We start from the raw sequence: 23,172 nt of genomic DNA on the forward strand, positions 1-23,172 counted from the left end.
CGACTGAAAAGTAAAAGAAAAGCAAGGCAGTGGCCCGGGAACCTGGCGGAGGGGTCCCGCGCAGACCCAGCTGGGCTGGCAGCGCAGCACCCGGCGAGCAAGGAGAAGGTGCCCACATCCCCGCGGGCGTTCCGAGCTGCTCATTTCTCGAGAGGAGGGTCTCGCGGATTCAGAGCGCCCGGCTTTCGGGTGACCTCCGGGTCTGCCCCGCCCCGCCCCCTCCCCCGGCTGGCAGCCGCGCCGGGTCCGGAGCCAGTCTCCCACTCCCTCCGGCCCCCGCAGCTTGACCCTCGCTGCCAGTCTGGGGAGCGCCTCTCCCAACCCGCAGCGAGACTTCTCCCTCCTGCCCCGGGGCGGGATCCTGGGTGGAGCGGCTGCGCCCACGGGACGGTCCCCGCCGCCGAGCACCGAGGCTGGGGCCTCCTCAGGGCCGCGCGGGGCCCAGCCAGACGCCGCGCGCCGCCAGGGCAGCAGCACCTGAGCCCGCTGCCCGGGCAGAGCCTCGGCTCCGTAAGCGCGGGCCGGGTGGACGGGCCCCGGGAACAGCCCGAGCCCGCGGCGGGGGAGGGGGAAAACGAGAGGCACAAAGGGGGTGACCACGTGCCGCCGCGCGCCAGCAGGGCCGAGGACCTACGGAAACGGACCCCTTCACCCACCCGCCCACCGCCCTGGGAGCACCCGGGGTACCCCGAGCACCCAGCACCAGCTCGAAGGCAGACCCAGCCGCTAAGCTTCAACGTTCTCGCCCTAACTTTCCTCCAACTTCTCTGTAAGGAGGAACCTGCCGCCCCGCCCGCCCCCTGGCCGCAGCGATCCGCACTTGAACTCCGCGGAGCCGGCCGTCCACCTTGCGCCACGCCGAGCGCCGGCTAGGAGCGGCTGTCGGGAAGCCCCGATGACCTCTCCAGAAAGAGCGTGAAGAAGGCTTCGGCCGCCGCGCTCGGCCCAGGCGCCCGGGCGGCTCCATCGGGGAACTCGGAGCAGCAGAGCCGGGGAAGGTGGTGGAGCATGACCGCGCGGCCCCTGGGGACCTCAGCGCAGTGATGCCGACATGTAAGTCCCCCCTTTCAGCACAGAATTCCTTCACACCTTTACCTGTGCCTCCCCCTGCCCCACCCCAGGGGCTTTGTAAGGACTTCACCCGCAGTGACGGAATAAACCGGTTTGTCTTCCCTTGGCCCCTCGAGGCACTGAGGGGTGAGCTGCTGCTGCTGCCTGCCGGAGCTGTGACATGTGTGTGCCGCTGGCTTTTTTCCAGCGAGAGGTAAACCTCACGTTTGGGCGGCGTAAAGCATAATAAAGAGGGCAGGGCTTCAAGAATGGGGAAAAGGTTTTGGATTCAAATTAAACAAGGAGTCACCCGCGTGGCTGCTCCATCCAGGGGCCTCGCCCTGCCAAGAAGCCGCTCTCCTGGATCAGCACCTGGGGGCTTGGAAGGTACTAGTATGCCGAGAAAATGTTGACTTTACACATTGCCACCCTTGACTGTAGAAGTTATTCTTGGATCTTTGGGTTATTTGAATGGTTTTTTTTAAAAAAAAAAAAAAGCGCGCAGAAAAGGTTCACGGTGTACTTTGTAGATTAAAAAGTAATTAAAGAAGATGCCATTGAACGTGATAGTATCTGTGAAGGGTCTTATATAGAAGTTGAAGTGGGGAGTATAGGGCGATGAAACGCTTAGAGAAACCTAATGGGTTTTGCCTCTGGAATTGTCATCCAAGTGGTGAGGTACCTCAGAGCGACCCTGCAGAAGGGCCACCGAGCACCCCCTAGCCTTCCAGAATGGAAAAAGGAAGGTTGTTCTCTGAAGGACCAAGCTTATTATTGTGGCCAACTCAGAAGTTACCTTTTCTTGTAATATATAATTTTCCCTCTGGTGTTTTGTTAAATCTTGGGCAGACACCCCGACAGACATTTTACTCCCACTAATATACAAGAGTTTCTAGAAATTGATATTCGCCCTCCCTCCCCCACCTTCTGGAGCCTTATTTATTTCCACGTAAATTTCCTCTTTCAGTGTAATACCCGGGAAGAGACAAGCCCCTCAGGCCTTTGTCCATTCCTTGCACCGTCTGCCTCCCTCCCTCCAGCACACATTTTCAAAATAGGAAAAAGGGTTAGTGCCCAGAAGCCTAGCACTTGGCAGCTCTGTTCCTGGTAGTGAGCAGTATAATTAGAAAGGAACCACTTATTTTTATTAAACTGCATGTGAAGTAATTCCACACCTGTGAGTTTTAAAGTTCCATTTACCCAGTGGAATTAGCAAGGTATAACCTGAAAGAATTTATTTTGGGATACAGCCAACAGTCTCATATAAAACTTGTTCTCATATACAGGCAACACATTTTGAATGAATGTGTGTTTTAAACTTCTGTTTTTTCTGAAAATATAGTAAGGTTTTTAAAAGCAGATATTTGTCTAGCTTCCTTTCCGCTTTCCTAGGTGATTTAAATCTTATGGGGAAAAAACTACATTACACATGAAGAAAATATGAATACCAGGTTTTAAAATAAAAGATGTGAAACTGATCAACAAGTGATGTAAAAATTTTCTGACTGAAATTAAGTTATATAGTCCATTTGAATTCTGTATGATTAAAACAATCTTATGTCATTATATAGTAAAAGCATGAATATTTAATCACATAAAATTATGGAGTTTAATACCCTGATTTGAGTTTCTTTATTGAGCTATTTTGACAGAAAGTTTTTCCATTTTTTGCCAGATTATAACTGTTTCTTTTTTCCCTTTTGCTGTTTATAATTCATATGGAATGGTTTAAGATTATCTGATTCTTTTTAGATATTAGTATGTTAGAGTATATGGAAGTAATACCAACCTTTCCAAGGTAAAGATTCCTACTATCTTGTTGAAAAACGTTCAAAAGGGAAACATAAACTATATTATCTATCTTTTAAATTTTAATTTTGATAGATTCAAATACACAAATTATTCAAGTATATTTTCTGCCTACTCCTGTGGATAGAGTATATATTGTTACACTCAAGTTCTGGAATTACAGACTTTATAAATATACTTTGGAGTTGTAGTGACTGCATATTTTTCATACCCTAAGAAATTTAATAGATTTAGCAAGACTTGCATTAATTGGTCTCAAGCTGCATGAAGCTACTGTTCCATTTATGGCTTATATAAATTACATGACATTGTGCTTTTCCAGTGTGAATGGTGAATGAGGCTATTGTCTCTTGGCTTATGGGAAATATTAGAAGCTTGTAGCTTTACTGCCCAACTAGACATGTCACTCTGATTTCTGGAAATAATGATTTGAAAGAGAATCAGTTTATATATTAAAAATAAACTGACAACCACTTCCTTAAACCTAACCATTTTTCTGACTGCCCATGTCTTACAAGAGTTTATATCTCTGATGGGATGATCAAAAATTTCTTGAAACTATTTAGACTTTAGACTAAATAGGAAAAGACAGTGTGTGTGGCATGCTTGGGCAAAAACTACATCTTTCCACTTCATTTCTAATGGGATGACATTATTACATTACCTACATTGGGTGACATTAAGAAGCACACTGAGTGACTGGGGTGATAACATTTAAAGGACATTTCAATCATAAGTAAAAATGCCAATAAAACTTGAGTGTGCTACTTGAGTGTCATCTTACTTTCCTTTATGAGCATTTCTCAGGATGAAATTATTTGGAATGCCTTAAGGAAAACTTTAATATTGCTGTACTGAAAACATTTATAGCAGATATGACCAAGGCTTAACATATTTAGTATTGAACTGGTTAAAAAAATCACAAATCACTAGAAAGAAAAGTATTTATAATGGAAAACTATACAAATGACTTGAATATGCCAATCTGAACAAAGGAAATCCAAATGAGACATTATTTCTTCTATCAAACTGGCAATGATTAAAGCAATAATACTCAGTAGTGATGAAAGTGTCATCAGATGAACACTGATACCCTTCAGTGTAAATGTGTATGTGTGTATTTAACTTTATTTAGAAATAGTTTTAAACCTACAGAGAAGTTGCAAAAATAACACAAAGAACAGCTGTATACTCTTTACACAGAAACACTTATTGTAAATATTTACCCCATTCATTTTATCATTTTTCTTCTCTTCTCCCCTCCACTGTCTGTACGTACGTGTACACACACACACACACACACACACACACACACACACACACACAATTTTTTTACTGAACCATCTGAAAGTAACTTACATTCATCAGGGCTTCAGGGTTTACTTTTTTAATTGAAATTTTAATTGAGGTATTTGTTGATTCACATGCAGTTTTAAGAAATAATACAGAGACAGCCCACGTACCCTTTACCCAGTTTCTCCCAATGGTGACATTTTGCAAAACTAAAGTACAATATCACAACCAGAATATTGATACAATACACCTCTCTTTTTCAGATTTTCCCAGTTTTATGTGTATTTTGTGTGTGTGTGTGTGTGTGTGTGTGTATTTCTCACGATTACCTTTTAATTTCATTTATGGTAAAGCCAGTTATGTACATTATAGCTCAAATAAGGGTCAAGATTTGTGCAGATTTGAAGAATAAATCTTTCCGCCTTTTTGAAGTGGGGGGAGGGTGAACCCAAATTAATAAAAGAAGTTACAATGAGTAATAGAATAGCACTTCTCTTTTTATTCATTGTTTAGGCTCAGGGACATGATCTTTAACCAGAAAATGAAACAAAGTTGTAAGCAGGCTTGAATAAACCAAATTACCATTCTTTTTTACTCTGGAAGAATTAAGGTATGCTCTGTGCTACTCCTCATGTCCCTTTCTGAAAAGATTTGCCATAGAAATACAGTTGGTATATGGAAAATGAAGTTATTTCTGACTATTGCTGATATTAAGAGAATTAGTACCATGTTAATTTCTCCACCAATTTCAAAATTTCTTCACTAATTTCTCTTTGTGACTTTTAGAGGAGTCAGTAGGAGTAAAGAGATGGAAGACAGTAGTTTTTTAGACTTTAATGCATTTGGATTAAATGACATCTACAAGGAGTCATATCGACATTTAAAACAATTCCTATAAAAGGGTTGAATTCTAAAGCTTTCTGACACAGGATTTAAGTATACTGTATCTTGTAGCCTATATACATTGAAAAGGAGAGTGAGTTTGCAAGAGAGGTAGCTTGTTTCTCAAAAAGGACAGTTGAGTTGGAAGGCAGGTGACACAGGGGGTCTTTTTGGCTCTGACACCACTGATTATGTGATCTTGGGCAAGTAGTTTAACATCATAGTTTTTTCATCTGTGAAATGATAGGTTTTATTGCATAACTTTTAGATTCTTTTCAGGTTATAGAAGTCTATGACTCTTTCTACTTAAAAAATATTCTTGTTCTTTTCAATAGAACTTTGAGGCCACAACTTGAGTGACACAAAATTGTACTGTATTTTTTGTAGTTCCTGTTTAGAACCTTAGTAACCCTGTTCAGGATTTTCCATTCTTGTGAGAAAGTTGTTTAAATCCCAGGGATGTGTCTTTGCTAATTGGTCCCCTGAGAAGACATACAATGCTTTCCTTCCTATGTTCTATTCTTAATTTATTTGTTTCTGTTCTTCAGTAAAGTGGATGAAAGGTGGCGTGTCATATGGTTTATGTTGGTTACAAGTTCTTGCCCTGTCCTGGGTTCCTTTTCTGTACAAAGTGATGGAGTCCTGAGAACTGGAATGCATTGAGCCCTTGGTTGTCCTTTGCAGCTCTTGTCTGATAGGATTGCAGGCAGCTTTTATAAAATAGCTTCAGGAGTAAATAAGGAATTCCTAAGTGTCAGAACCTTTTATAGCAAAACAAAGTTGCATCAGCACATGAAATAGTATTGAGTGTCACCAAACTAATGGACATCATTCCCTGAGTATTGTTTAGAGAGCACGGGAACATAAGAGGAGGCCACTATTAACATATTGATAACGGAGGATTGTCATGCATCACAAAGATTAAGAAGCTAGGAGTTCTCCTGGGCTGATACTTCTTTCTATTAATATCTATAAGGCTGGCAGCCAGGCTTCATTGGTTTGCCCCTTTATTCCTCTGGGCCTCAGTTTCCTCCTCAGTGAAATGAGGAGGTTAGACTTCATCTTTGGTCCTTCAGATGATAACTTCTTTGAATATATAATTGTTCTTTTGTTTCAGAAGCACACTCATTCATCCCCAGCATAAATGGGAAGCAACTCATTCATCCAGCATCAATGAGAAATGGACCCATTCTTCCAAAAAAGTGAACTTTCCATGTGACAAAAGTTTACAGGCTACCCTTTTTAAAGCACTCACTAAGTTCCGTGCAATGTTACATCTAGTTCTTTTTGGTGGATAATATTCTATTTACAGAAGAGAAAATAGGCTCAGAGTTTAAGTACTTGACCCTGCCCCCAAAGCACACGGTAAACAGAAGCACCAGGATGTAACTACGTGCTATTCCAGAGTTCACATCCATTATTATTATGTTATTATTAATGACTCACTATAACATCTTGCTTCTTGTAAACAGTAACACTGATTTTAATTTCAAATATTTTGGATGGATATATTTGAAAACATACCTTCCATATAAGAATCCTCTATTATTATTGTTTTTAAAAAATTTTTATTGGAGTATAGTTGATTGACAATGTTGTGCAAAAATGCTCTTTAGAACGTAGCCTTTTTCTCATGTAGAAAGTCCCCTAGGAGCTGCATGATGCTGGAGCTTGTAGTTTGGTGAATATATAAAAACATGTCCTGAATATCAGATACTATTTTAAATTTCTGTAATAATGGCATACATGAATAATCCATTTCTTCTCTGTTCTAAGTGAATCCCAGAAGTAGCCACAAAGTCAATAGATTGGTTTTGGCTTATAACATTGATCCTGTTGTCTGTTCCTGGTTCAGTCCTTTCTTTTGGTTTTGCTGTTGACAGAATAACCACACTTATATTAGAATGCTTGGGATGGTAGTAAAAATAAAAATAGCTAATACTTACTGAGTACTTGCTGAATGTTAGGCATATTTCTTAAATGACATGATTTGATTTAATCATCCAGCTGCTCCATAGACTAGATTCTATTGTTCCTATTTTACAGGTGAAAACTAGGAAGCACAAGGTGGTGAAGTCAATTTTCCAAGGGTTGCATAGTTCATAAGTAGCAAACCCAGTTCTGTCTGACTCTAGATCTTGTTCTCTTTGTTACTTAAGTAGTCTCTAACAGTAAAAGACAGATTGAAAATGCAGGCTTAAGGCAACTGCAAGAATCAGTTTGATGTCTATTTTTGCTTATTCAAGTATTTCTCTTACAACTTTCTGGTTTTCTATTTAGTATTATACATTTTATTCCAGATAAGCAACCTTCAGGAAAAAAGGTATTACTGTGGCCCTAAAGTATCTTATTAGTTGCTCCTCTTTTTAGAAATAAAATGATTCTCGATTACCACTTATAATCAAAGTAACTCTCTTTGGGGATTTTAAGATCTGGGGGTTTCTTACTGCTACTCACCTGTTCTTCCTGCCTCATGACTCTTCTGCTCACCAGTTCATTTGTGGTCCCTTTTTGTGACTGACTTTTACAGCTGCTGCCCCCTTCAGTGGTTTGCCTTTTTTGATAGGGCTGAGTCAATGAAAAGTATCACACCACTGTCTGAAGCCAAGATAATATGTATGTCCCCATCTAAATCATTAAGTATAATTTTGAGTTTAAAGATGACACTGTTGGACTTCCCTGGTGGCGCAGTGTTAAGAATCTGCCTGCCGGTGCAGGGGCCATGGGTTTGATCCCTGGTCCGGGAAGATCCCACATGCCTCTGAGCAGCTAAGCCTGTGCACCACAACTACTGAACCTGCGAGGCACAACTACTGAGCCCACATGCCACAACAACTGAAGCCTGTGCGCCTAGAGCTGGTGCTCTGCAACAACAGAAGCCACAGCAATGGGAAGTCCACGCACCGCAGCGAAGAGTAGCTCCCCTCACCACAACTAGAGAAAGCCCGCGTGCATCAACGAAGACCCAACACAGCCAAAAATAAATAAATAAAATTTTAAAAATGTTTAAAAAAAAATGAGACTCTTGTACGGAGAATTATTTGAGAGTTTTCAAAGCAGCACCCCTCCATCTAATGTCATTTATTAGTTTCTATAATACTTGGTGTTTACTAGCCATTTAAAAAATTTGTTAGCTATTACTATATATAAAGAAATTAATCTTTTTAGAATGTTAGTGCTTCTGTACTTAGTTTTAGGGGAAGGAAGAAAGTTTGGGCATTTTAATTTTATTTTAAATATTTCCATTTGTGAAGCAGCAGATGTTATAAAATGAAAACATTTCCCTATAGCCTAAATTTCTGGGAGATTATAGTAGAGGTTGATAAAAACATCCTCTTGCTACTCAGATGGGCACGTGACTGGTGATGCTGAAGGTTGATGCCGAATTTTTTTTTTTTATAAGTGATTTTTTTCTTGTATTATCTGAATACTTCCCCATCTTCATGAAGAAATCATCTATTACATATTCGTTGATAAGGAAGGTGCCACCAAGTGGCAAATAAAATGCATGGATTTTTTTCTTTTGCCTGATTAGCTTAAAGGGTATGCTTAGTTTATCATCTTCAAAGTTTCTTTTTTTTATTTGGAAGCAAGGCTGAATCTGAAGGTTCCTATTTTCCAGTACCTGCTGGAAACCTACAGATTTTATTGACCGAATGCTTTACTGAATCTAAGTGTCCTGACTGTTGCTTTTTTCCATGACAGGATGTTTCACTCAGGCCGAATGTGGAGCTGTCATTCGAAATGGAAGCGAAGTTCTCTTTTGTTCTTATTTGCTTTATATATTGTGTATGTTCCTCCCTCAGGTAAGTAAGACTCTTTTTCTTTCAAACTCAGAATTTAATAATGATTACATTGCCTTTAGTATAAGTGTGCCTCTTATTTGTCGACGTTTTCTGTCCTTACAGGCATTTTCTGTCCATGGCCTCTCATTCCTCTTTAATTATGTGTGAATTCTATTACTTTGATCATTGTTTTATTTTCTAATGAGTGTATTTCTTTAATCTTAGCTACATTTCTTTTAGTTTTATTTATCTCGCCCATATTGAATGATGAGATAGCTACATATCTGACATTAAAAATGTGCTAGCTGTTTCTTCTATGGTTGAATAAATATACAGTACTTAATTCTCTCTCTTTTCAAGTTTTCATTCAGTTCTTTATGAAAAGTAAAGTATAGGCTTTGCTATTTTTATTTATTGCCAAATATCAGACAGGAATTTGAAATTAAGTTTTTAGATCATGAAGGTTATTTAGTTGACTTAAAATGATGTGACAAAGTTAATTTTAATTACAGTACATTTGGAATGAAAATATTTAATTTTTAAAAAGAGTACAATTTTTTTCTCAACTTTGAAATAAGACCTTTTTAGCTGTTATTGAAAGCCAAATTTTCTATAAACAGCTAATTATATGAATGAGCCAATAAGAACTTGAGGAATGTGAATGATCTTTAAAAGTTATCTGGTTTTGTTACTTGAGCAAACTGCATTTTTCTTAAGCCCATTTTGTTTTACACTTTGTATTTTTTTTTTTGCTGTTGGTCTTTATTCAGTTTATTATATTTTCCTTTAGAATGAAGTCATTACTCCTGAAGTCTTATGTATTGATTACTTGGAATTTACTCAAGATTTTATACATTCCATGTTTATAACATACCTGTATGTTATTATAAATAATACATCTAACAAATCTGGAAATAGATTATCTGCTAAAATTGCTAATTCATGGATCAAGATATTTAACTAGTGTTTAATATACAAATACTTTTTTCCAAGCCATCAGGTAGTTTCAGCTACTTACTTGGGAAATCCCTGGTACTTCTTTACTGGCTTCAAAATAAAATTGATCTTTGAGTGGTTTTCTTGGTGTATTTGTTTCAATTTCCTTATAAAGTCTATCTTTCTGTTACTTTCATTGCCAGAAAAAGGAAGCACACTTGTAAAGAGATCTGAAAATTATATATACATTAGATTTTTATCATGTACAGTGTTGAACTATTTCTTAACTTTCAAAAGTGACCCTCCAGGAGCCAATTACATGATGTAAGATAAATTATGAGATTAAAATTCATTTTTGTTAGGTCATAGCATTTGTAAATTTTCAAGCCTTCTTCGAACCTTAAATTGGGACTTTTTATTTTAGATGTCAGCATTTTATTTGGTATATGCACCTTCATTATTTTAATCATTTGAATAAATGAAAAACATGTTTTTAGACTAAGTAAATGGGGTCAACTGGGCTGAGACTAGGATGGGGCAAGGGAAGCACCTGGGATGTAAAATTTAAGGAGGTGCTCATTCGCAAGGGCATGGGAATCAAAGTACTTAAATGTGTTTTTAAGTTACCGTCTGACACAATAAATTGTTTTTAAAAATTTCTTTTATTACCCCACATGGTGTGTGCATCACCTAAGGTTTTGTGACAGATAGTTACCTGTGTTTTCTCATGAAGCCAGAATGTTTTGTGTCTATATATCTTAAATATGACTCACTTAAAATGCCACCACCTCCCACATGAATATTTGAACTCACAGAAATACATTAGGGGCTATTATTGGCATTTTAATATCAAAATTGTGCCTTATAAGTAACTCAGTATAGGGTTTGTTAAAATAATGCATATTGAAACTTTAGCTATATCTAATTTTCAGAGTCCTATCTTTCAATCATGGTGTAATACCACTATATTTTTGAAGAACATCTGGTGCTTAACTGTGATTTATGTCTCTGTATAGGCAACCTTTGACTTTTTTCATTTCTCTGGATGACCCCTAGGTGATCTTATCGAATCCAGTGGCTTTCAGTGGCATCTTGACGCGTGTCTCCTCAGTCTTTATCTTTGTACCTGGCCCCTTCTTGTACCCGGAGTCATTTCTTGGGTTGCTTATTCTCATACACTTGGATATATAATAGTCCTCAGACTTCACATGTGTGAACAGGGTTCTTTTTTTTTAATATATTAACTTTAAAAAAAATTTATTTATTATCGGCTGCGTTGGGTCTTCGTTGCTGCATGCGAGATTTCTCTAGTTGCGGTGAGCGGGGGCTACTCCTCGTTGCGGTGCGCGGGCTTCTCATTTCAGTGGCTTCTCTTTGTTGCAGAGCTCGGACTCTAGGTGCATGGGCTTCAGTAGTTGTGGCGCACGGGCTCTAGGCTCACAGGCTTCAGTAGCTGTGACTCGCAGGCTCTAGAGCGCAGCCTCAATAGTTGTGGCGCACAGGATTAGTTGCTCCGTGGCATGTGGGATCTTCCCGGACCAGAGCTTGAACCCATGTCCGCTGCGTTGGCAGGCGGATTCTTAACCACTGTGCCACCAGGGAAGCCCTGAACAAGATTCTTGATTCCTACCTCCGATCTTCAAATCTGCTTCACTCTCATGTGTTACAGTGCATCCTACTATCCTGCTAGTCTCTCCTACAGTCACTATGTTTTAGACACATGTCCTTTCTATTCCTTAACCATGCTTTCTTAGTACTCTCTTCTCCCTAATCCACATGCACCTGGTTCTTTTTTGATACTCAGGTCTTAATTATTACCATCTCAGATAAGTCTGCCTGTCCCCCAATTCAAAGGAGTCCCCTTGTCACTCTCATTTCACCCTTTAGGGATAATCTATTGATTTTGGTTACTCTCTTGGTTGTTAATATTTTGTTAATTTGACTGCTGTAGCTGGGTTAGAGGGTTGGCAAAACCTCTTGATTGTTAAGCTTGACACTTAGTTCAGATGATTAAAAATTAGGATCCTGTAGTTTAATTCTGATAATATCCAAAATTTAACTCATAAAATAGAACTGCAATGTTAAATCTTCTAGGTAAGTTAACATTTGTAGTTTTGTGGACATTTACAAAGCAAATAGTATACAAGGTTTATGCCCTTTAGGATTTTAAAAAGTAGTATAGAAACAGAATACCTTGTCTCTTGATAGGTGATGAATATAACTTTTAATAAGAACTACAGCAAAATAACATTTGAATATTTAAACCGGTCCCACAGAAGTACAAATTACAAAATATGATTGTTTTTTACCCACTAACTTGACAGTATTTAGAAAGGTTGATAGCATCCAGTATTATTAAAGTTTAGGTAAAGAAGACACACTAACACTGTTGGCTCTGTCTTTTGGGAGAGTAATTGGGCAACATTTTTTTAGAGTAAGAATGTGTATTTTCTTTGACACATCACTCCCACATGTAGGCATCTATCCTATAGAAATAAAACCCATAAATATATAGAGAAATATGTACCCATATGTTAACTGTAGCATTGTTATAGCAAACAATTGGTAGAGACTCTGATTGTTCATCAACAAGGGAACGGTTGTATAAATTATTTTATATTCATACCATGCAATACTGTGTAGCCATTCAAAACTATGTATATTGGCTTGGAAAGATAATAAAGTTAAGTTAAAAAGCAAATTACAGAACAATATAAGATTATCCTAGACTTGTAATAAGTTGTACTACAAAACTGGGATTATTATGTATGTATACTTTTGTGTAAGACTGTATAAACATTAATAAAACATGGAATGATACACATCAGGTTTTAAAATGGGTTATCACAGGGGCGTAAAGTGGATTATCTCAGGGTGGGAGTGAGAAGGGGGGAAGGTGATGGAACTTCATACAACTCTGAATGATTTGCCTTGTTACAATGAACATGTATTACTGTAGTAATTTGGGAAAACAAAAAATCCTAATAAGATTCTTTGGTATTAAAAAAAGAAGCTGCATTAAAAAAAACTGTCAGAGGGCTTCCCTGGTGGCGCAGTGGTTGAGAGTCCGCCTGCCGATGCAGGGGATATGGGTTCGTGCCCCGGTCCGGGAAGATCCCACATGCCGTGGAGCAGCTGGGCCCGTGAGCCATGGCCGCTGAGCCTGCATGTCCGGAGCCTGTACTCCGCAACGTGAGGGGCCACAACAGTGAGAGGCCCGCGTACCGCAAAAAAATAATAATAAATAAATACATAAAAATAAAAAAACTGCCAGAGAGACTGTTGACATGTATGAATATTATACTTTTATAAGTATAATATTATAAGTATGGTTATATATGGTTATAATGGTTATAATATTATAAGTATGGTTATATATGGTTATAATGGTTATAATATTATAAGTATGGTTATACTGGTTATAATGGTTATAATATTATAAGTATGGTTATAATGGTTATAATGGTTATAATATTATAAGTATGGTTATAATGGTTAGTCATGTAACCGTTACTCCAGCTCTTCCTCCACTTGATATGAATCTCTAAAAGCTGTTTCAAGTAAGAACCTCTTTTTATGTAGCGTGGCACACTATGATCTGAAGATGAATGATGATATCTCAAGCAGAGAGAAGGTTGTGGCTTCAAATAGAGTGGGAAACAGACAGCCAAGAGCCAATGGATTCCTTAGCAACCAGGAGCCTGTTTCCACACAGATAGCCTTAGTCACAAGCACTGAGGGAGGAGCCTCCCTTCTCTCCTGAAAATCGATGACATCAGCAGATTATTTCAAAGCTCAATGTTATTCTGATAGTTGTGATACATCAACAGCTAAAAGGGGAAATGTTTCTGAAAGTACAATCTGGCCTGAATTGTGTGCTTTCTAGCCCAGAGGACAGCATGGTTCTGGAAGGCAGATGATTGGACTAATCTTGTGCTTTTTTTGGTTTGTGTGTTAATTTTACTCATGATCACCAATTACATTGCAGTTTGTATTGGAGTGTTAGACATCTTTTATACATATTTTTATATGCAGTCAAATGGCTTTCGAATGCATAGAAAAATAATCCCTTTATAAATCTGCCAGGTTTTTTTTTCTAGCCATTTTAACATTAATATGTCATTAATTACTAAATAAGTATATTTGAAAGGTCAAAAATAAGGCTCTAGCTGTGCAAACTATACTTATTAAGTGAAGAAAGAGCCAGAGTAATGCTTAAGTGACTAACAGAAGACTATAATATATGACAATAAATATGGTGGGGTTTTTTTCCAGTTAGGGTCAAAGTGCTCCAAATTACTGTATGAAGATTTCAGCTAAAAGGCTGTTTTCCCATTCTACACTTCAGATTAGAAGAGCCAATGTGATTGAATAAGCAAACCTTAGAAAGTTGTATACAGAAGTTTCTTTGATGTGTCTTCCCTGTAGATAATTGCCTGCCTTCATATACCTTTGAGATAATTGCCTGCCTTCATATACCTTTGAGATGATCTGATTTTGATGTAGGTAAATATGAAATCCTACATTGGGGTCATAAAGTCAATTACGTAAATGTGGAATGAGGGTGACTCATCTTGTCACCACAGTGACTATCTCAAGTGACTAAGCAGTGTGATGGGGCCTCCAGTGAAACTGACACCATGTAGGAATTAAGCATTAGGAAGAGTGAGGTGTTAGCAAAGAGTCTTCCCCTTTGCTGGTCAGATCACGCTCGTCTCCAGGCATGGTTGTCACATCCTTTAGAGAGAGTTCATAAACAGAGTATCTAGACCAGGCAGATCAGCCTGGTGATGAGTCTCGAGAAATCTGAGGAATGTTTCAGAGCATCTCTGTCTCCACTGTTATGTGAAGCCTTTGTGGGGCTGGGTTGCAGCTGTGGACTCATGCATGCCCTTTGAGTCAGCCACCACACTGTTGCTTTGGTGTAACAATTTGGTTTCTTTTGAAAGATAAAAATCTTGCTGAATTAAAAAAAATGGATTTAAATGGCACATTTACTTTGGAATAGTGATGTCAGTAAGAATGCGATAGTGGTCTTTAGATGTTTGAAAAGTGGTCATTTGGAAGTGAAAACAGACTTAGTCTAAGTATTTTGGGGTTGATGCTCCAAGTACCAAATGATTCAGTAACTGGCTGCCAAAAGATAAAGCCAGCTGACCTTCGAAATCGCCATCACTGGCGATGAAGAAGGTATGAAGAAGTCTTCATTTTGAAGAGGAATTTGTACTAGAAACCGTGAAACCCTCCTCAGCCTACAGTTTAATCACAGAGTGAGTGTGTGTGTGTTATAGAACTTCTGTGGGTTTTTTGTTTTGATCCCTCACACCCTCCTTTGGTAACTGTAAGGTTGTTTTCCATGTCTGCGAGACTGTCTCTGTTTTGTAAGTAAGTTCATTAGTACTGTTTTTTCAGATCCCACATATAAGTGATATCATATGATATTTGCCTTTGTCTGATTTACTTCACTTAGTATGATAATCTCTAGGTCCATACATGTTGCTGCAGAGAGAGCCTGTTTTTTTGATGTACACATTCTTTTAATAGTTACCTCAAAAGTTTCTTCTGTGTGTATTTCCTTTCAATTTTAGCAGGTAAGCTCTACACTCAATTAGAGATTGGGAAGGTAACTTTCTTAGACAAGATAAACCTGGGGAACTCTAGACTTCGGCAGGTACAAAATTTTCTGCCACTTTCAAATTAATAATTCTTTATGGAGTTTTCCTTTTATTTTCAGCAAGTAGAATATGTGCTTTTTGGCACCATTCTTCCTAAGATTTCAGCGTCATAGTATTTAGTAAATTAAAAATGTGGAAAAGAACAAAATGGGAAAGAACCAAGGAGAGAGGAAAAAAAAACTTATTCCAGATTTAATGAGTAAATATGATTTATAAGGTGGGGCAGCAGGGTAGGAAAGTAAGGAGGTTAGATGACAAAATATATTAATCTGACGATGAGCACGAAGTCACCATATTGTAAACAGCTTTTCCCCTTCACTGAACAAAGATGATTAAACACCTGAAAAAAAAAAAAATGAGGTCATTTGCCAGCACATGGGTGGTGGCTATCACCAGTTCAGATGAACCTATTTAACCATTACCAAAAAAAAAAACCTCTCAGAGAGGAATAAAGTAATCCAGTGGGAACTGTGTTACTACTGTATTTCTATGGTTGACTAATTATCTTGATTTTTTTTTCAAAAATCATTAAAACTATAGCCAATTAATCTTTTTTAGATGAGAGCTTCTTTGTCAGGAAAATAGTTTGAATTATTTGATGTCAAAATATCTTGGTTTACAGTTATTCCTAAACCAGCCTCATCTTAAACTTGTGGTTTAAAAATGATACACTTTTTAAAAAAATTATGGAATTTTCTCTAATAACTCAACTATTATGCGTCAAAAAAGATGTCTCTGCTAATACATTCTTCTCCCAGCTTGGTGCTGCTAGTTTAGATAAAGGGAAGAGAGAAACTGTTGGCAGTAGAGCCAGGTGATGGATTGTGTCAACCCCCTTGAAAATCAAAATTTTTTTCATCTCTTTAATTATAAAATTACACTAATCACTATTATTGGACTATGCAAAGCTATAAGAATGACTTAATGCTTATGATTTTTACAAATATGTAAACAAAATGGCATTTTTAGAAGATTCTTTACCTGGTTGAAACTTTAAAGAGTACTATTAAAGTAAAATACAGATCTGAAAAAAAGAAAATACTCTTAATGGGAATACAGTATTAATCACTGCTTTTAAACACATCCACAGTTTCTTCCTTCCTGTTTTTTTTTGCCTTAAATATATGCACAGAAATATGGCATCATATACAGCTAATACTAGCCTCAATTGAGTATAAGTAACAGTTTTACTGGGTTACTGGCTTTAATGAAGAGAATCTTAAGACAGAAAATGAGAGTTTTCTAGTCATAGTGATTTGATTATCTTCAGTACTGATGCTACAGAGGGTGAGGAAAGCTAGAAAGCTAGATTTATAGAGATATTTTGCCTCCATATTGGGTTTTTTAGAGAGAATGAACTCCCAAGTATATACACTAAGGCATCATGGAATATGGTCCCCACTTCTTCCTGAATTCTCCAAATCGGTGTCTCCTGGCTGGGTCATCAGAGGTGAGAATTAGGTTTTTACTTGGACTGCTAATCTCATCTCTCTTTAGAGTGGTAATCTGAAAATCTGTTACTTGTAGTAAGTTCATGACCAAAAAATTTCTGTAACAAACTGATGAAGTACAAATATATCAATAAACAATAAGGTCTGTAGTTCTCTCAGAGCCTTTGCTAACTTGACATAGGGCTTTCCTTCCAGTTCAGTAAGCCCTGATACTTTCATTGGTGTTTGTTTAGGACTCTCATTACTTCTCATCATCTGACTTGCTTACCTGTCTCTCACACACACATATTAGACAGATCTGACTTTTTCAGTAACTGTTTCAGAGGAAAGTTCTCTCTGAATTTGCAACATTTACTTTGTAAAAAGAATTGAGATGTAAGTGACATGTAACTTTATACTATGTGACTGTTTCTTATATTTAAGGTCCCGTTGGTTTACAGACATGATGCTGTGATTGTAATGCCACAGAAGAGGTTTTCAGTAAATGTGTAGTGAATGAATCAAATTGCTTTCCAAGCTGCCCTTTTGTGACTTTGGATTTTCCTTACCAAAGTGAGTCTAGCAGATCTAACTGTTAGGTATTCTTAATCAGAACCTTTTCCCTCCCCCAATATTATTAAAGTAAATTAAACATTTGTGACAGCATTATAGTACTTAATGGAGTTACAGAGAACATAGTTATCATGCTACTTTTAAGTGCATTTAAAAGCTGAGGGCTGTCACAATAATACCATAATATTTGAGTGTTGCACATGTGTGTGTGTATCAGATATGTATCAGACTCTTTTCAAAGTCCTGGCTATGCAGAGCTAAATCATGATCCTTAAACTCAAGAAGTTTTAGTGTTGATAAGGAGACTGACATGAGACAAATAGGAAGCACTGCAAAATGTGGTCTAATAGAATTGTGACTGTGATATCAAGGGATAACAGAAGAGATCTCAGAAAAGTTTGCACAGAGGAGGTAATGTTAAAACTGCATCTTCTAGCAGGGGTGATGAAAAAATACTTACAAAATCACATGGCTTTTTCATTGACCATTTGAAGAGCTTTCCCTGTAATCAGATTGGATGGCTGGCTGTAAAAACTGATTGCAAGCCAAAGCAATCTTGAAAAAGAAAAACGGAGTTGGAGGAATCCCCAACTTCAGAATATACTACAAAGCTACAGTAATCAAGACAGTATGGTATTGGCACAAAAACAGAAATATCGATCAATGGAACAGGATAGAAAACCCAGAGATAAACCCACGCACGTATGGTCACCTTATTTTTGATAAAGGAGGCAAGAATATACAATGGAGAAAACACAGCTTCTTCAATAAGTGGTGCTGGGAAAACTGGACAGCTACATGTAAAAGAATGATGTTAGAACACTCCCTAACACCATACACAAAAATAAACTCAAAATGGATTAAAGACCTAAATGTAAGGCCAGACACTATAAAACTCTTAGAGAAAAACATAAGCGCAACACTCTATGATATAAATCACAGCAAGATCCTTTTTGACCCACCTCCTAGAGAAATGGAAATAGAAACAAAAATAAACAAATGGGACCTAATGAAACTTGAAAGCTTTTGCACAGCAAAGGAAACCGTAAGCAAGGTGAAAAGACAACCCACAGAATGGGAGAAAATATTTGCAAACATAGCAACTGACAAAGGATTAATCTCCAAAATATATAAGCAGCTCAATATCAAAAAAACAAACAACCCAATCCAAAAATGGGCAGAAGACCTAAATAGACATTTCTCCAAAGAAGATACACAGATTGCCAACAAACATGTGAAAGAATGCTCAACATCATTAATCATTAGAGAAATGCAATTCAAAACTACAATGAGATATCATCTCACACCAGTCGGAATGGCCATCGCCAAAAAGTCTACAAACAGTAAATGCTGGAGAGGGTGTGGAGAAAAGGGAACCCTCTTGCACTGTTGGTAGGAATGTAAATTGGTACATCCACTATGGAGAGCAGTATGGAGGTTCCTTAAAAAATTAAAAATAGAACTACCATACGACCCAGCAATCCCACTACTGATCATATACCTTGAGAAAACCATAATTCAAAAAGAGTCATGTACCACAATGTTCTTTGCAGCTCTATTTACAATAACCAGGACATGGAAGCAACCTAAGTGTCCATCGACAGATGAATGGATAAAGAATATTTGGCACATATATACAATGGAATATTACTCAGCCATAAAAAGAAATGAAGTTGAGTTATTCGTAGTGAGATGGATGGACCCAGAGTCTTCATACAGAGTGAAGTAAGAAAGAGAAAAACAAATACTGTATACTAACACATATATATGGAATCTAAAAAGAAAAAAAAAACCGTTCTGAAGAACCTAGCGGCAGGAGAGGAATAAAGACTTAGACGTAGAGAATGGACTTGAGGACATGGGGAGGGGGAAGGGTAAGCTGGGACAAAGTGAGAGAATGGCATGGACATATATAAACTACCAAATGTAAAACAGATAGCTAGTGGGAAGCAGCTGCATAGCACAGGGATATCTGCTTGGTGCTTTGCAACCACCTAGAGGGGTGGGATAGAGAGGGTGGGAGGGAGGCGCAAGAGGGAGGGAATATGGGGATATATGTATATGTATAGCGGATTCACTTTGTTATACAGCAGCAACTAACACACCATTCTAAAGCTATTATAATCCAATAAAGATATTAAAAAAACAAACAAACTGATTGCAGTTGTGGTAGTGGTTTGTTCCCACTGAATTTCATCTCTGATCTTGACCAAAAACAAAAAGATGGAAAGTGAGCATGGAAATGGAGAAGGGTGAGGTAGGCAGAGAAAGGGAAAGGGCAAACCTAGGAATTCACTGAAACTGATTTTGTGGAAGGATCCATACCTCCTGTGCCTAGAATAAAGGGTCTCTGCAGAAGAGAATAAGGAATGAACGTAGACACTTAAGCAGGAGGCCCGACTGTGGAGGATGTCAGTGGAGGGACTGTGCTGTAAGAGCTGAATGAAGAATTCTAGCTCAGTAGGGGAGATAGGCATGTCATTACCCACTATAGCTCAGTAAGACACGTGCAACCAAAAATGTACACTGAAGGGAGCAGAGGGTAAGAACTCCCTAGGATTATAGTTAGGTAACTCAGTGTCAGACCTGTCTTTTCTTTACTGAGTCTGTGGTTCATGCTTTTTCTCTATCAGGTACCATTTTACTTCAGAAAAGCCAGTCTTGGTGAACAGCATTCATGTATATATCGAAAACCTGGAGATATTAATAGAATCTTAGGCACACTTGCTGCCTTCTCTTTCTTGCTCAAACTCATATTTAGCTGTGACCAAGAGTTGCTGAGTCTAGGTTAGAAATGCCTTTTCTTATCTTTATAACGACTGTCTCTAAGGCTCTCATCTCCACCAAGTGTGTCCAGTGTTTCTGTTAAACCACCGTTGGAATCATGCCACTGCCCTGTTTAAGTTCCCCTGAAGATTCTCATTGCCTACAGGGTACAGTCCACAGTCCTTAATTTATGTAATGTCACAGCTCTCTAGCTTTGTAGTGCCCTATCAAGTGCCTGCCGGACAGTAGGGTCTCAATTAAATATTGAATGAGTACAGAAATTGAAGAATTTATATATTTTTGCTAAGCAAAATGAGGATCTAGTCATAGGTATTCAGTTATTTAAAAGAAAAAATTTGTGCTTGGCCTAGGTACTATGTTGAGGTTTAAAAATTAATGGTTCAACCCTTCCATCTTTGTGGAAGACCAGCTATTTGAGAGAGGAAGTTTCATAAAATAATTATTTGTGCCTCTAAATGAGTAAAAATAACTAGAGTATTTATTCTCACTTGCTCCAAGGGCTAAGCTTCTCATGGAAATACATTTTTTTAGTGCCAAACTGATCTCATCACTATTAAAATGTACACTCTTTAAAAAAAAATCCATTTTTGTTGAAAATAGTAAAAGTTATTTTTTTCTTTAAATTCTTTAAGCTGTTCCCCCCTTGCCCTGTGGCCGTCTTTTCCATAGTTATCCCTATCATCACCTGTAACTTTAGCTTGTTATCTTGGGTTAAACCTTCCCTGCTTAGCCCACAAACGTGTCCAAGTCTTTTCTTTATAAAGCAAACACATTTTTCCCACATCCCCTCCACACTTGTGTTCTATTCAGTTTTCATTTTCATTTGTCATTCCTTTCATTTCCTAAAGTCTTCAAAGACTAGTCTACATTTGGATTTATTACTTCCTCACCCCTAAAAATAGATTATTCTGTTTTGAAGATGCCTTGACAGGTTATCAATTTGTGTGTGTATGTAAACAATTATGTTATGGTTTTCTAAAGATCTCCTAAGTTAGTCTGAACTTCCCCAAAGGTTTATTTATTTAAAAGAATTCTTTTCAAGTAGGTGGACCATATTCACTGCAGTAACTTTTTGTTATTAAGAGGACAAGAAAACACTTTCTTCATAGAAAGTCTGTTTTAGGTTGAAATTGTGTCACAAAATGAGATGACTTATACTCAACTTTTAGAATAGACCTCTTTGCATGTTTTTCATATTCTTTAAATTGTTCCTTTAGGTGCCTCTGACTTCCTAGAAGCTTATGTTACCTCATTTTTTTTTTGCTCATTTAAATCAGATTTACATCCTGATTTGCCAGTTAGTTCTGTTTCCCATTCCTATTTCTTTCTTTTTGAGTACTTTTCATGCCTTAAAATTTTCTATATGCCAGTTATTAGGATATTTATTTCAAAATGGTTGGTTCAAGTGAAGCTGAAAGACTGTCGTTTTTCTTCATCTGCTGTGTGTGCCTGGCTTTGCTTTACAATAACATTTATCTTTGTTATAGTTATATTTAAAAACACCTTGAGTTGGGAATTTTTGGCTAATTTACATTTAAAACTCCCATTTGTTTGAAGCAGAAATATATAGATATAAAAATGTAGTGTTGTAAGTCAGAACTTACCGTTGTTTTGGTTAGAAAAGCAGTTCATTAGGCTTTGTTAAATAGGTTAAGAAGTCTTTTAGCCCTTAGGGAAGAATATAGAAACTAAACCGGTTTTGTTATTCATCTGGAAGCTAAAAAAATCAGATTTGAAGTCTAATCATCAAATTGAACTTGTATAATTTTGTTTTTCCCTGTTATTAAAGGAGAACTTTTAATTTTTTCAAAAGTAAGATCATAGTACCTTCTGAGTATTTTAAATTTTAATAACCCTAGTCATAAATAAAATCTATTGTGGGCTATTTCAGGTTAAAAATACAAGTGAATCCTGTATTGCTTAAGAGAAAATGTGCCTTTGAAAAGCATATTTTAAAAAATATAAACCTATGTTGGATTTTATTTAAACTTGAACTGTACATACTATGGTGTCAATGTATTTTTTGATGCATTTAAACTAATTACGAGAATGAAAAGGTTGGTTCGATGTCAATAACACTGCTAAGTTGACTGAGTAACTTGATCCATCAGTAACATGAGCTAAATGCTGACTCTGAAATAAAATTTTGCCAAGATGTTCTTTTATAGTCAGAAATACCTTCTCAGTGTGTGTACTGGAGCTTTATTCCTCATGGACTGTAGGTAGGAGGAGACAAGTTATTACATGTAGTGAAACTTGTGTGCCTGATTTTTTAGATTCTGTTTCTGGCAAAATCAGGCAGAGGGTGGTTGGAAGTGGTTACACTGGATGACTGAGTTCCAAGGAGCAACTGACTGGAAGGGGACACTGCAAGATATGCTGGGTTGATGGAAATGTTCCAAATTTTGGTTGGGATGTAGTTACATAGGGGTATACGACCATCAAAACGAATTGAACAGCACACTTAAAATCTATACATTTTAATGTGTGTCAATTATACCTCCAAATTATACCTCCGAATTATACCTCCAATTATACCTCCAAAAAATAAAATCTCAGCTAATTGGAAAAAATACTCATAAGAGTTCTAAGAGGACACAATAAATAGAATTCTAATGCCTCCAGAACTATCACGATTTTACTAGCTATATCAAGAATTAAATAATAGCTTTCTACAATACAACTTCTTTGTTGATTTGCTGGCTTTTGTTTGGCTAACAGGAAAGGCATATTTAGTTTTACTATTTATGAATTAGTTAGGCTTATTCACATATTTTCAGTACTTAAGAATACTCGTGTGTGTGTGTGTGTGTGTGTGTGTGTGTGTGTGTGAAGACATTTCTGTGAACGATATAAACTTCACCTAGCTCAAGTGTAAGCTTCCATGTCATGCCTCTTTAGCCTCTACATACATTGAAAAGTTCAACTTATTTACTGTACCTTTACCTGGCA

General features: G+C 37.7%; 1 protein-coding gene across 1 annotated transcript in view; it reads left to right on the forward strand.

Annotated features, from left to right (window-relative positions):
• The first annotated feature begins 1,319 nt into the window (after positions 1-1,319).
• Positions 1,320-23,172, forward strand: part of ADGRG6 (adhesion G protein-coupled receptor G6) — a 137,421-nt gene continuing 115,568 nt past the window's right edge. Inside the window, 3 exon segments of the mRNA XM_007472165.1 lie at positions 1,320-1,413; positions 1,416-1,437; positions 8,740-8,840. Coding sequence (XP_007472227.1) covers positions 1,320-1,413; positions 1,416-1,437; positions 8,740-8,840 — 217 coding nt within the window.

This window comes from Lipotes vexillifer, unplaced genomic scaffold, assembly GCF_000442215.2.
Source record: "Lipotes vexillifer unplaced genomic scaffold, Lipotes_vexillifer_v1.1 scaffold112, whole genome shotgun sequence".
Lineage (NCBI taxonomy): Eukaryota > Metazoa > Chordata > Mammalia > Artiodactyla > Lipotidae > Lipotes > Lipotes vexillifer.